Source organism: Apteryx rowi, unplaced genomic scaffold, assembly GCF_003343035.1.
Source record: "Apteryx rowi isolate R43461 unplaced genomic scaffold, aptRow1 scaffold_30, whole genome shotgun sequence".
Classification (NCBI taxonomy): domain Eukaryota; kingdom Metazoa; phylum Chordata; class Aves; order Apterygiformes; family Apterygidae; genus Apteryx; species Apteryx rowi.
The window spans coordinates 132,995-148,952 of NW_020449419.1; the positions used below are offsets into that span (position 1 = coordinate 132,995).

General features: G+C 39.1%; 1 protein-coding gene across 2 annotated transcripts in view; it reads right to left on the minus strand.

Moving 5' to 3' along the window:
• The window catches only part of REEP3 (receptor accessory protein 3), a 42,492-nt gene extending 26,540 nt beyond the window's left edge, over positions 1 to 15,952 (minus strand). Inside the window, exons 1-2 of one of the 2 annotated variants that reach the window (XM_026069932.1) lie at positions 6,333 to 6,379; positions 5,755 to 5,836 (exon numbers count right to left, since the gene is read on the minus strand). In XM_026069932.1, coding sequence (XP_025925717.1) covers positions 5,755 to 5,836; positions 6,333 to 6,372 — 122 coding nt within the window. In that variant the 5' untranslated portion in view covers positions 6,373 to 6,379. Of the gene's footprint in view, positions 1 to 5,754; positions 5,837 to 6,332; positions 6,380 to 15,941 lie in introns of those variants that run through there. The other variant, XM_026069933.1, reaches the window with a different exon arrangement.
• Between the last annotated feature and the right edge of the window lie 6 nt (positions 15,953 to 15,958).

Here is a 15,958-nt window from a genome sequence, read left to right on the forward strand (position 1 = left end):
TCACGTAATATTGCTTTTATTAAAGAGTTTATTTTTGAATTTAAACATCAACTTATGCCCCAAATGTGACATTCTCCAAGATCTGGTAGAAACAAGAATTGGAACAGCATGGAATTTGAGAACACTACTTCTGAAATAACTGATTTTCAAGCAGAAAACTTATTATAGTAACAGCAAGAGGATCTTTAAGCTAAGTTAAAGAAGTCCTCACAAGTTAAAAGAGCACACTAGCGCAAGAAAACACCATAAATTAAGTTGGTAGGAAGGATTTCCTAGTTGGAGAAAAGTATTATTCAATATTGGTCAAATCAAGAGTTGCAAGAATTCCACTTAATTCCTACTGCATACATAAATGACTTGTTCACCTCTGAGAATATTACAGGTGTCATGATGAAAACCTCAGTTTGGAAAGTGTGCTTGTTTTTGCTTAAATCCTCACCATACACATGTGCACACACACACACGCAGAGGCACATTAAAAACATGAAGGCAGCACCTAAAATAACGTTAGCTTCCAGTAGCCAACACCACATTAGTTCACAGGCTCCGCTAAGACCTGAGATCTAATGAATTTAAGGTGGGGGAAAAACAGCAAGGTTATCAGCTTTTACTACCTGATTTTTAGAGTTCTTCTAAAATTCATTATTAAAACCAAAGAACAAGAAACTTAAGTAACACAATATGTTGTTATACATTAGTGTTCAACATTGCTGTAACATGAAAATGTTACTAGAACTTTGTCACTTGCCCAGTGATGGGGTGCAACCAGATTTTTCATCTCCTTCCTTCCCTCCCCCAAAGAGGGGTAAGAACAAAAAAATACCAGTACATTTAGCCAGTAATAAYAGGAACAAGTTTTTATTTCCTTATGTCCAGAGTTGACACTAAGTATGGCATAACTTTGCTGCCGTTGGCATCACTACCTCCTTCGCATGGGCAGCAATCATCCACTCTCAGCTAAAGTTACCAGACTTTTTTTTATTTTTTATATTTTTTTTACATATTTTTTTATATATATATTTTTTACATATATAAAAAATATACAGCCTACTCTTTGCTGACCTTAAGCTGCACTCACTGGCAAATTCAGTTTTGCCCTCAAGCTGTGTGTCATAGCTGAGTATACAGACAAAAGAGTAGGAGAGCTCACTGTAGCTGACTGAAGATAAAGGCAGAAACACACGGAACAGCAGCAGCAGGAAGCCTTGCCAAATCAGTGTCACTGTCATAGCTAAGACAGCATGATATCTTCTAATAGTTTTCCTGTTCAGATAGATATCGAAAAGCCCTCAAAGTTTTTAATAACACTTACTGCCACAGAAGTGCAACCTTTTTCTGGGTATTTCTCAGTAACCATAAAACATGCTTCAAGAGTGTGCCTGATCATCCCAAGACTTCGCAAATTTAAGAACTTTGGGTTTTTTGGGTTTTTTTTTTAGACGCAGTTTGTTCTTCACAGTGGATATGAGCACATAAAGCCAGCTTCCACAAATGGAAACAGATTTCAGCAGTGTGATGCCATTTACTTTATTTCACTAGTAGATACATGGCTAATCCCGCTTACCAATGTAATTTTACTGCCAGTTGTACACATAGCTATTTCAGTTTTTCAGCTGTATTCAGCAACTAATGGAGCATTCCTTTTTTGGAATGCCACTTCCTTTGAAGACATTTTGTTCATTTAAAGAGAAGCATTTCTCAAATATACTAGAGGATTAAAATCAAAAGGCAAAGCAAAAACAAAAAAAAGAAGCCTTGAACAACATATTTTTTAATCCATGTATCTATAGTAAAAGAAACATAACTTGCTGCCTGCATTATTACATAATACAGTCTTACAGTTTAAATTGCTTTAAAGCGCATGACTTAAACACTCATTTCAGAAGCAAAGCAACCGACTTTGCATTTGACTGATAACTGAGAATCAGTCAAGTCACCTGTACACCCATGCTCTAGCACTGAACATACTTAAACTGGATAGTATACAACTCTAAAGCTTGTGTGAAGAAAAAACAACAACAACAAATATCAAATTAAATCCTCCAAGTCTCTCAAAATGACTACCTGCATCCAGACTCCCAAAATACTAAGCCATTAAACCAACACTGCATTTAAGACCTCAGTCTGTTCACATTGCTAAAGAATTGCCATCAGCAAGGAATACTGCCCAAAACTTTATTCTTTTGTTCCTCTTAGATGCAGAAAGACAAGAACCACAAGCACTCCTTAATAATAAAAGCTATTAAGGAAAATCATTCAGTCTGAAATTCTTTAGGGACAGTGTTATTTGCTAAGCTCCCTTTCCTTAACAAGGMTGCTAATAGAGATGACACTGATTTGGCCACCCACTGACAGACTGAAGATCTTGGTATACACTGATACAGAGACGGACATTTGTTAATGTGTGCATCTGCACAGGAAGCACGCACCTACATCCTGCAGGATCACTTGACAGCGTCTGGTAAGTTGGAAAATTAGAAATTTCCCTCTCCGTCTCCACAAAACTGTGSAAGTGAATATAAACACCTGACATATTTCCTTACACTGACTAAGCCCAGTTCCCCTTCCCAGTGGCAGTGTTTACCTTGAAGTTATGACAGAAGCATCTTCTGTTCCAGTTATATACACATACAAAGTTTTATAAGAGCTGGTAAGACAACACAGAAATACTAGAAGTATTGCAGATGACTCCCAGCTGTGTGTGTGGCATCAAAGTCTTAACTGCACTGTAGTATCTACGCATGAACTAGGTCTGATCTTGTTGGTATTACTTTGCTTCTACACGAACTACAATTCCTATTCCACATTATGGTTAGTGTGTTTACTTTAAGCAAGATTCCTTTTAAAAGGGAACTTTTCCAAGGGAAACTAAATAGCAGGATGAAATCTAGTCTCAAGAGGAATGCTTGAAACTTCAGATGGCTGTTCTTGGCCTTTAAAAAAAAAAAAAAGTCTTTTTGGCTATAATATGATAAACTTCATCTGTTGTGAACCAAGCTATACCTGTTCACCACCTCTGTATAGTAATCTCATGCTCAAAATAACACAAACAGGGTATTTGCAAGAATCTTATTCGGGGGAAAAAAACCCTAGAATCTGAAGGAATAAGCAAGACCCTGAGTCATGCCCACCTCAAAGGGTTACAAACATTAAGTTCTAGACTAAGCCAGCCATTTACTAGATTTTTACATGCTTAAACAAAGTTCAGCCTGACATTTTTGTCCTGAATGTTTTCAAAAGGTGCTACACTAGACAAAGACCCTCTCACCAACACCCGACAGAAGTATGTATCAGAGTAATCCACACAGAACATACCTGGATGGATGGTCTAGTCTCTGTTCCAGGGAGAGGGGAACACAGCAAGAAACTCCTGAACTTCGCACCAAATTACACCCTTTTTTTTTTTTTTTTGGGGGGGGGGGGGAAAGCAGGGGGAAGTCATAAATCCTATGAAATGAACATGTCCACTAACAGTAGCAAACCTTTAAAGGAAGCAACTCCATCAGGAGATTATATTTACCAAAAGGCAGGAAACTAATCAGAAACAGATCTCCTAAAGCCTCCGTAGGAATCTTCATCCCAAAAATTCATAGAAAAAAAAAGTTTTAACAATTAAAGAATACACCCAAAAAACCAGTGACAGAATAAAAACTAAAAAAATTAAAAAATACACATTCTTGAGCAGAGCAAGCAGGCTACTAACATTCCAGCTTAGGAAACTGGAATTCTCCACAGCAGCTGCAAGCTTTTTTCCATAGCACACCATAACCAAACCCAGCACAATTACTTGAGTAGTCAGAAATCACCTTGAATTTTGACACAAAAAACGACTTCCCTAACAATCCCACTAGAAGGGCAGTGTTTCCTATGTCAGGAACATTTGTTTAATATGTCCTAAGTAAAGTAATTACAAGCAATCTGATAGGGGCCTATTAAGTCTTTTTCCAAAACAGAGCTCCAGGCCCTGTTAAATGTATTCCATAAATATGAATGGCATACTATTTTATTGACTTGCCCCAAAGTAAGGGACCTATTGCCAAACATTCTTCAGGTTCTCTCAACATGGAAAACAGCCCTGCCTGAACCTTGAAAGAAGTCTAAAACAGCACACAAGTTTAGAAAAACATTCTCTTAAGGGTTATTCGGGAATCCACATAAGATACATCAATAAGACTGATCACTTATTTGCTTAGGTGAACTGGTTTCTATCAGAGAAAATAAGATTTAGATGACAAGAGAACACTCAAACCTTCAGTTAATTCATTAACTTTGTGAAGAAACTTCTTTTCAAATTCTAATGAGGACTGATTTGCTGGCAGCATGAAGTGGACAACATCTGTTGGCATCATCTCAATCAAAATTCACCTACAAATGCATTGCCCTAAAAAGTCTCACTTTTTCCACATGCTCAAGAAGAGTTGAAAGCACAGGAAACTTTCATAATATTTTCTAGGTTGCCTGTTAGGCATTCTATTTGCTGCTACAAACCCTTAGGTAACACAATAAAGACTGGAGAGGGGTCTTAATTAACAGTGAACTTGATACCTGTACAGAGTAGATGCCCTAACCTATTTTAGGGTGAAATAACTTTGAATTTCCAACTCAGCCTACACATGGCTTGCTGCCCACTAAGCCAATTCAGTCATCCAGCAATCTATGCCAGATCCATGTTCCCAAGTCCCGTTCTCTCAGCAAAGAACCAACTTCAGGTGTGTTATGATGGCCCTCTCTTAGGGATCTACAGCAGTGCGGAGCAAGGCATTCCTAAAAAACAGCTCCCAAAGCAAAGTCTAGGCTATCCTCCTTCACTGAGTCAGCCTAGACTTTGACTTTCACACAGACAAGATGCACAACTGCTCTGACAATGCAGCTTTCCCAACCACTCTCCCTTCTCAAAGTTGATCGGCATTACCTATGTGCATACTCTGTGAAACAACACACCTCCTGTTCACGTACAGATCACATACGCCACAGAAGTATCTGGGAGAAGCTACTGCACATCAGTCTCCCTAGAACAATCTATGTAGGCAGCCTGCCTAGACAGACAGGCCGGCCGTTCCCAACCTTGCAAGCCACAGACTGACTCTGCCAGTCCTACAGCTTTCCTAAGATGCCGAGGCCAGTGCCAGTACTGAATCACACAGGCTGTCATTGAGCCCATACAGAGGGGAAACGTGGCATAGTGCAACTCTGGAAAGGGAGTCCAAAACAATTCCAAAAATGAGTACTGGAAATCAAACAGAAAACAGTAAGAATAGTAATTGTTATAAAAGTCTTAGTCACTTTTCTGCACGCCTATTACTTGATTTATTGTAACAAACATGTCTATGTCTCTGACTACTGTAATAGCATCCTGAATATCCTTGTGCTATTTCCTGTTTACTGACTTACTAAGATCAACAACGATGTACAAAATAGTCATCAGGTGATTCCCTCACTCTGTGTGATCTCATAACTTCTAAGCAACCACACAGAGGAACTGCAACAGGAAGGCATCGATAACACTACAACATGATAAAGAACAGGCAGTGAAGGCCTTCAAAACAGAGCAACCTTTATCAGGTAACTTAGGTCATTCATCTAGCTCTCACCTCAAGTTTAGTAGCAGAATTTCATTCCTGCTGGCTAAGTATTAATTTCTCAAGCTACTGACACATTGAAACTTCAAATAAGTTATCTTTCTTAATATCTTATCCTCATGTGCATATGAAAAAGAAACAGACAGCTGCCTCAGGACAGACTGCCTGAACTCACCTGCTGCTGTGACTGTTAACCACTTCACGTCCAGCATTTATGACCTCGACGCAGCCAGCTGTGACGTCTGAGAGGAGCAAGACTGCACAAGGAAAACCAGCCTACAATTATGAAATATTACCCCTACTTTTCACCCAGCGACTTTGTTCATAGTAAGGGTGTTTCCTTTTACTGAGCTGTGCTTTTAAATGATCAGGAAGCACAGTGAGATAATAGACGTCAGTCAGAAGCAACTAATTTGTTATTTTTCATTTTTAAGAAGTCAAGCCATCGACTCTACAATTATTGAACAACACATCTCCTTATCTTAAGGTTTTCAGCAGGTATTTTCTGTTTTTATTTAGCACACGCTCTGACCACTCCATGGAGCAGGTAGCTAAAGACAGACAGTTAAGACTACAATTATTTTTAAATTTAAGATGAAAACCAATACTAACATTGATGTTCAAAGAAGCCATCCCATAGCATGAGCTCTATTTTATGAGATTATGCTTTAGAAAATGTTATATAATAAAGATAAGACTGCCAGAGAAACATTTATGAACCTCCTTGTTTTTGAAGAAGGTTTTTACACTTACTGTCCTTGGAGGTTCTACAACCCAAACATACAGTTTTCATGAGCAATGTAATCCTGTCAATTTAAGATACTTCTGATGAGATCCTAAAAGGCATTATTGATTTAATACAGATGAAGTGCTGAACAAGATTAATAGGAACATTACAAACTCAAGAATGAGGCATTTAATTTTGTCATGGGGTTTAAAATTACATACGCACTTGATACTTAGTTTCTTGATCCTGATAAATTAAAGTCAGAAACAACCAGCTCTCTCATTTACCCTCTTACTACCATTAGTTGCTTCCACTGTCTTTAAAATAATTTTTAAATGCCCTACAACTATTAAGTCTTAATTACTGCATAAGAATACAATGTTCTCCATATCAAGGACACTGTACAAGAATCCAGAAAAGACCTTGCAAACACCTTCCATTTCAGTCTAAATTGCACACTGCAGAATTTTTCATTACAATAACTTCAACTAATTAATGTAAAGTCAGTGACCACTTTTCAAAGGTTTTTCTGTTCCATGCCACAACAAATTTTGAAACAAGCAAAGAAAAAGATTTCTGAAGAGCCAAGGCTAATATAAAAGGATAATAGGAATACATTTGCAGGAATTGTCAGTGCTCATATGAGGTTTTTTTTTGTTTGTTTGTTTTTAAGTTTCATGTTCTTAAAACTTCAGCTCTTAAGAGTTAAATGACTAGGTAAGAATCAGACTCCCTTAATGAAGATGCTTGTTTTGCTCCAGTGCAAWATTAGAACTGAAGCAGTAAGACAGCATAGCTGAAGCACAGCAATACTAATGCAAGTGATCCAAAAGCTGCAGTTGATAGAAGCAAACCAAAACAAGCACCACCAAAAAAATAAACACCACCTGCAGAAGAATGAAAAAAACCACTATATTCTCATTACAGTGATTCTACTCRACATTTAAAATTGCCTCACACAATGTATCTAAGTCCCAAAGCAAGATAATTCAGTGTTTTAAAGTGGCAATAATCTCTCTCATTGCCAACAGAATCAAATTTTTTGTCATCCGAAAGAATCCAAGGTCAGCTTTTTCTTTTTTTAGCACTACCTTGGGCTTACTTTCCCTAAGTTATATTATTTCCAAGATCAAGCTATGGAAGTCAGCATGGGCACTCTGTACTTATCACACAACCGCACAATATAGATGCCCAAGGCCTAACTGCATCAGGTGGGAGGAAATTATCTGCAGTTAAGCATTTAAGCATATTTTCTCTATCATCTCAGGAGCTGCATAAGGAAAAAGCAACCAAACATATCCAAAATTTGATCTGTGAAAGTTCAGTAGCTCAGAACTTCTAATATAGAGGGTTTTTGTAGAGAAAGAGGGGGAAGAAAAAAAGAAAAAAAAAGGAGGGGAGGGAGTTGACACTCTCTCAAGTGAGACTATGAAATCATGTTCATTCATACCATTTGTGTAATCTAATGTTTTCTTCACTTTTCAGCTAGCTACTGCACTGGAGCATCCCTGTCCTGGCCTCTGCCTGAGGATCACTTACAAATCTAGATTCATTCTAACACCCTAGAATGCCATATACTTAAGAAACGTATCTACTCATTTAACATTTTGGGGGCAATGTCAACATCAAAATAGCTGACTATAGAAAAATAACATTTAAACTAGGAGTGGTCCTAAGTAAGAACTGCTTCTGCTTGTTCCAAGGAAAAACGCATTTTATTTATGGGCCATTTGTAAATGAAAGACAAACCACACTGCATGTACCCATACATTTATCATTATAGATTTTTTTCTAAATAGAAAGAAGTGTCCAACATGGCTACAGGCCACACAATACGTGGAACATGACTCTGGCTGTTTGACTTTAAAGAGGGAAGTGAAGTTCATACCCTGAAGGCCCAGAAAGCTCCTGCTTCAGTTATAAACCTTAGAACCTAAGAATGCTGTCACAGTCCATCCTCAAGGTCCTGCCTCTCCCAAGAAAAATCCTACGAAAGAGACAATGGTTTAGGCAAAGAAAAAGGTGCAACCACACAATATCAACTCTTGAACTGAAATAAACCTGTCTTACTTCTTCTCCACACAGTGATCCTTTTGCCTTCAGTCATCAGAAGATATTTCTCTCTCAATTTTCGCCTTAAGGTCCCAGGTTTCCAAAGAATTCTGTTAAGCATATCATAACCAAAAACAGTATTTCTGAAACACCTAGAGCATTCAAAAAACTAACTTCCCCATTGTGTGCAGGAAAGGGCTTCTTCCATGAAGTCTGTATTTGGCAGATACCATTAAGACAACATCTGGACTTGTCATTCCAAAATATACATGTTTCCTCAATTGTAACCTGTGCTTAAAGAAGCACTGTTAGGCACCAAAAGTCAAGAACTGACAACAAGCAGCAAGTGGAATCTCTACTGGACTCCCTCATGCAGCTGTATCAGTAACTTGACCTTAACAACAGGAATACCACGCTAAAAACTACCTTCATTTCCTCCTTTCCCAACCCCAAACATTTATTTACTTCTCTTGAGAGACCAATGTTTTAATAAAGTAGTTTGAAGAATGGGCTTTCTTCTTAAACACTGATAATGCATACAACACTAACCAACCAAAGGTTCGTTTCTGAAAGGAGAATTCAATTCACACAAATACAAGTTCCACTTCATTGGCAATACAGAAACAGGCTAAGAACCCAGAAGATAAAGAGTGGATATAAGTGTGGCTTTTCAGAAGCATCTTCTTCCAAACATTAGGGTTAACGTTGGCCTGACTTCACATTATCCTCTTTATACAAACATAAATTGTAGTTTGTCTCAAGCATTCAAGGTTAACTTTTAGTCAAAAAACACTACCACTACAAGTTGTATATGTAGCTTAGTAAAACCAATACTGCTTTTATTGCATCTATGACAAACTAATATCACAACAACTGCTAAAGCAATCATTTAAAATATACATATTTTGTTTCTGTGGATAGATTGTCTTCCAAGTAAACTTTAATCTGTTCACGTGTAAATAGGCCAGCATTTCTATGGCTTCTAAAATGGTCTAATAACAAATATGTTTAAACTGATTAACACTGTTTTGACATAAGGAAAAACATGTTCTGCAGTGGACTGAGTCCTAGTTCGGGAAAAAGAATTAGCAGACAAAACAGAAGAGAAAAGTACAAAGCCAAAGAAATAACTTTTCTCAACATTACAGTTTAACTTAATGTTACTATCAAAATTAGTCAAGAGATCTCTAAGCTAGTGACCGTTTTGCTCATTCTCCTTTCTGTGGTTTTGATCAATGAGTTATGGGGGGGAATAACAAAAACAGACAGCAGTTGGAAGACACAAGAACAAACTGTTTTCTGTTTCTCCCTTCCAGCAGGGCAAGTTCCAACAGCTTTATTAGCTAAAGAAAGCAAAGCATTATGTCAGACCAGTTCAGGAAAAGCTCTTCTGCTTTGTGAATCCTGGTATTTAAACCCTAGGTTAAAGGCTTTTAAAAGAAATTGCACAGTCTCGGTTTTCAACCTCAAATGTAAGCTCCAACTGTCTTCAGGATATGGGAGCAATATTTCAAGCATTATTAACATTGGGAAAACATCCATCTAATTAAACCCACTTCCATGCTGATGCTTGTAGACGATCTATAAAACGCAAGAGAAGCAAAAGTAGTGCCCTATTGTGTTAGCAATAAACTGAAGGAGAAGCTAAGTGCGCTGGTTGACAAAAGGCTCAGTACAGAGTTAATCACTATGGGGTGTTTTACCTCCCCTCTGTCCCAAAGCATTTCATCAGTCATTCTGTCTCATCCCGGCTAGTCAAGTTTAAAGTCAGTCTGGTCAGCAAAACTTGCAATAAATCTTTCCTACCTACATTCCAATACACCTAACCTCATTTGTCAAGCAGTAAATTGTTACAACCCAATTTGGCTGGTCTTTAAAATTTGAAAGATCCACAAAGATTGTACTACCTTCATCTGTAATATTTTCTGCCATGTCTTTCTCTCTCAAAACCTGCAGTCTGAAGCAGAATAGTTTCATATAATGCTGTAAGTTTTGAAATCAGTGATAAATTGATTTTAAATTAAAAGGGGGCGAGGTTCAAAAAGCTTAGAGAAAGCTTTTTTTTTTTTTTTTTTTTTTTTTTTTACACATGAAACACTAGAATGTGTTTGCTTGCCCAGACATGCTTTACGTGCACTTTTTGAACAATTTGCTACCAAGGACAAGGATTAAAAGCATTGAGCCAAGTTTTTTTGTTTGTTTTTTGTTTTTGTTTTTTTTAATCAGAATTTGGCTTAAGACCTTCCCCAGAGATGTCCTTATATGAATATATCAGGAGCTAACTCTACATACAAAATGACCAGGGAAGACAAGTCTATCTAGGTTGCAGAAATGCTTGAGAGCCTAAAAATGTGCTTTGACTAAGCAGACATTGGTTTGTGGAACACAAGAGCAAAGGTTGTTTGTTTTAATTAGGAATGTCCCTTTGTGCCAGACCATGCAGCTCGTGGTATTCCTTTATCTAAAACGCATAGGACACAGATGTGGATTTCAGCACGTTTTGCAGTAGAGTACATGCCAAGATCATTAAGTAAGAATGTCAGCCCCTACAGTATGCCTCTAGTTGTGCTCCATCTGTTTCAAGCAAGCTTTAGTCCACCAGCATGCCATAGGCTGTGAACACTGACCACACACGCTCTCAGGCTACAGAACCCCATAAAGACAGGGGAGAAAAGAGCAGCTAGGCTGCACAGCAAACACTGATTTAAGGAAAGGTGTGCCAGGCAGGCAGTGGAGACATATCTCTAACAAACTGTCAGAGATAGTCTTTTTGAAGTGTACCAACTTAAAGAATAGGTATTATCAGTCCGGTGTAGGGAGCAGACAGCTCTTGCTCTACATACGGATTACCAAACTGGGAAGCTGAACTATGGAGGAAAGTGCTTTGATGATTTCGTTGCTCAATATTTTAAAGTCATTTGCAACACCTTCACCAGTACAACACAATATGTTCAAACCCCTAGACTTGTATTTAGAACCCTTCAAACAAGATGCCAGGTTTGTGGGGTGTTGGGGGGGGGGTTAAGTAGAATAGCTGAGCCATTGTTACTGGAATTAGAGTCACTACACAAGAAAATAAGCAGCAACACGCAGCTGAAGAATGTAGTTTCAGAGTATGTTTTAACCACTTTGGCAATTAGCTGATGCCAAAAAAAAAAAAAAACAAMRCTGTTTTCTTCCTGCAACTTTTCCATCTCAACACATCACTTGCATGGGATCTCAACACTACATGACAGAAGCATGAGCTGGTTCAGTCCACTGACACTAACAAAAGACAAACCTTTTTCAAGCATGCTAATTTTCAGTTGGGTTGACAAAACAACCCTATGGCCACACAACTTTTGGACCCAGCGGCAAGCAGAGCATGAGGCAAGGATAAAGGGCAGGACTGCTGCTCCCCACAGCAGGCTAGTTAAGTCTGTTGAAGCACCAAGTGTCAAGGATAACTGATACATGGTGACTGAATCTTCAAATCTATGGGGAGACTGCCATTTCAGCACATCTCTCCACCTCTGTCACTCACTGCGACAGCAACTCCTTTTTCTCCCACTAGTGCAGCAGCAATTTATAGATCTTAAAACTGGAAGGATACTAGAAGGCATTCAGCACCTAACAGCATTCAGTTTACCCAATCAACACAGAAGCTACTGACTTCAGCAGCCTATTCTCAGATATCTAATAATTCTAGGGGCAGCTGGATATCTAGAAATTTCAAACAATAAAAAGTAAAGTAAGAGTATCATGGAAACTCTCATGAAGGAAGCAGTTCTAGTCTCAAATGTAGTAAAAGCCGAGAAAGTCTAATTCTACTATTTACCTTTAGGTCACCTCCCATTTCTCCCAAATGGTCTTTGTCCAGCTTAATATAGTTGCAGTTGTAGCCTAATTCCAGAACTGAGGACTGCTTGCCAAAGCTTTTAGTTTTATGTTCTTTGCTTCTTGCAAGGCTCTTAAATTGGGGGYGGGGAGGAGGGAAGGAGACGAGCATTATAAGTGCAAGCAGACAAAAAAAAAAGTGTCTGGTAGTTAAGACAAACATGTTCTCCTGCGGACCACTGCAACTCTCCCTTCCAACACAGTCAAGACTGCTGACCAACTAAGTGACCTTACCAAAAGGAGAACATGTACTTACAAATACAAGGGAAGAAAGTGTTGCAAAGGGACACAGATGGGGAAACTTCAATTTTTAAGTGAGGAAGGGAAAAAAAAAAAAAAAAAGACACACAGAGATTACAGCAGACAGACTGCTTTAACAGATTGTAAGAACAAAATGGCCATCTACTTTGTATTTAGGATGCTTCACATCTTTGCTTGGCACAAGAGGATAGTCTGATCTCATCCATACCAGGCTGTGACTGACAAGTACTCAGTGTGTTTACTATTAAATACACTGTCTCAGCAAGTGATGTGTACACAATTGCTCAGACCCTACAAATGAGGAGAATGAGCAATCAAAGCAGACTAAGTCAGACACAGGCTATATTAGAAGTTAACAAGACTGGCAGCCACAAATTTAAAAGTTATTCCTGCCAGTAAAGACTGAGGACTTGGCAAGGTGTACTACTAAGGTGTCTTCAGAGAGTATCAAACAAGTTACTATCTTTTTGTTGGTTTTAGAAAGGAAGAATGGAGGAGGGAAAAAAAACACAGCAGTAATCATTGTGAGAACTGTTATAATGGCCAGTGTGTTTTAGAATTAATAAGTACCGATACTTAATATATCAACAGCCCATAAACACAAAACTTTAAAACGAAGAGGTACACAAGCCAAGTGTCTCAAGTCTTCTGCATGTCCACAGTAAGGAGAAGATATGCAATTAGTACCAAGTATTTTCTGCATTTAAATGTGTAAGTGTAGCAGCATTCAGACAGCAAAGGGGAAAAAGATTTCATTAAAGCATAGTTTTGCTAATTATTATGTGGAACAGTAAGTTTTAACCACTCCCTATTCTTTGTGCGCGACTCTTCAAGACAATCCACACGCAATTAAGAATTCTCTAGTTCCTTAAAGCTTTAGCCAAACTATTTTTAATGGAGTTGATTAACCCCAAATTACAAACTCTCAAACTGAACCAAAAGTCAGTTTGCTTGGGACAAGCATAAGTGTCAGAACAAATCCTCCATATGAGGAAGTCAGAAGAGGGCACTGTGACACACCTACAAAGAGGATTTTGCTGCTCTTTTGGCCCTGGGAAGAAAAAAAAAAAAAAAAAAAGGGTCAGCCAGAAGAGGAGGATTGTGTGACAGCTAGAACTGCTGTCCCCTTCCAATCACCAGTCAAGACCACAAATATTCCTGATGACTACCCAAATCCTAGAATGGGGCTTTCTTGACTTGTCTGTGGACAGTTTAGGATACCCACGGCTCTCATATACATCAGAAAGTCACCACACCACAACTAACACACTAAGTGACTAAAAGATTAAATCGGATCTTAGCAACTATGTAATRGTTAAGAGTATTTTCATCTTCTTATGGAGTTGAAAGAACAGGTAAGATATTCTTTCCCAACTCACAATGCAAAAGTCAGAAAGAAGGTCAATGGAACAAGTATGTCTGGAAAGAGACTGGGAAGGAAAACAGAGCATCAAATTAAGGAAGGTAACATAATGGGTACTGAGAAAAGAGGACAAGGAAGACCTACTCAAGACCATGCAAATGAAGGCCTCTTGCAAACACACTACATCTAGTTCTGTGCTATTTCTCAACTTCCTTTTCAACATGAATTCTGTCAAGCAAAGTCAAACTGTAGTCTCCAAGCTGTCTGAATTCCCTTCTGGATGCACTGAACACTACCACCCCCCTGGGGAACTGAACCCTGGCAAATTAGTCAAGTCCCACAGCTAGGAAATGAGGACACAAGAAGGTAGAAAGGTTTTATAATATAGTATAATATAGTATTAAGTACTCTTTTAGCAAAAAAAAAAAAAATTAAATATGAGGAATCAGCAGCAACCAGAAAGCTAAGCTGCACAATACATTGTCCTTTATTGCCTCCTGCAATAAATCTGTTGATGAGAATAGCTATTCTCTTCACTGCCTGTGCTGTCAGTTAGGCCCACAGAGGACTTATTCCATGGAACTGCTAAGGATTGTGTTTGTGTTTTGAGGATTAACAACTAACCTAACAAAGAACTGGTCATTAGAAATTGAGGTGCTCAGCTCCAACTGTTGTACTACTGGTACAACAATAAAATGAATTTCATTGCTGATACCACTCTTACAGCCAATACAGGTTTTAAGTTGCTAAAATAAAAATTATTTGGTTCATGCTTTTATGTAACAGAGGTGGAAACAGCTGTTACATTTGACATACAGAGAGTCTGCATACATATCTTCCCTCCAGTACTGAGGATTGTTCATGGGAAGCCCATACCAACAGATYGCACCTGCAGCAATTTTTCCTACAGCCTTGTTTTTACAAACCAACATTGCCCTTTGSCAACTCGGGACAATGCTGCTCCATTTAGTAAGTTTTAATTATCTGAAAAGTCTCAGGGAGGGTGGTGGAAAGGCAGAAGGACTGCTAGAACCTTATCTAGGTGACAAGATCATGGCAAGAAGGTGTGGTTGACCGCACAAGAAGACTTCCCCACAACAAATTTAGTCAGGGAAAGCTCCACTAGACAATTTAAGGGGCATGCTTGTCCTGCTACATACTTTGCACCCATTCAGACATTTGGTGGACTGCTTTGTGAGCAGGTTTGTTTCATTAGCCTGGCAAAAAGTCACACTCAGCAAATCAGCTCAAACAACCCAATAAGCACTCGGGCCAGCAAGGGCACAGAACTACGCAGCAAGAAGTGTGAGGAAGACTCAGTTGCGTAGATATTACTCAGTATTTATTAGGGAATATTGTTTACATTCAATAGCACAAAATAACCCACCCATTTCATGAAGGAATGGTACAATTTTTAAGAAAGAGACTGAAGGCTGCATAGGACTTTACACAACTCAGACATTTAAGATGACACCTGGTGCCCAAAAAAGTTGCTGCTTTTGTTGTGAAGATCTCAAATTTAGAGATACTAGTTTATGTGATAACACTATCATTTTATTTTTTTCCTCCCATCCACTGACACCCCATAATCACTACAGCTTCCCGTTTCACACTCCTAAACGTTCTTCAAGACCCTTGAGATCTGCTACAGGGCGAAAAAAGGAAAATAGTTAATCACCATAGCTTACAGGTTAATTTGAATCAACTTAAAAGTAATGCTGACAATTTATACGTGACAATCACTAGCAGCCTGCACTGCTTGACTCACTCTACAGCTGTAGGAAACTTGCGCCTGTATCAGGAGACACACAGCGCAACCAGGAGAAAGTGGTTGGGTGTCTCCCCCCCCCTCCCCCGTGCCGCTCTCCGGTGCCGGGTACCACAACTGCTGCCGTACAAGCGCCACTTTCGGGCAAAACCGCGGCTCCCGCTAACTCACGCTTTTTAAGGGGAAGGAAAACAAAACAAACAAACCGCAGCGCTGCGGCACTTCGGCTCCCGACACCCGCGCGGGGAAGCAAAGCGAAGCGAAGCGCAGCCCGCCCGGCCTCACAGCGGGGAGCCGGCCCGCCGCCCGCCTCACCTGCGCCCGCGGCGGCC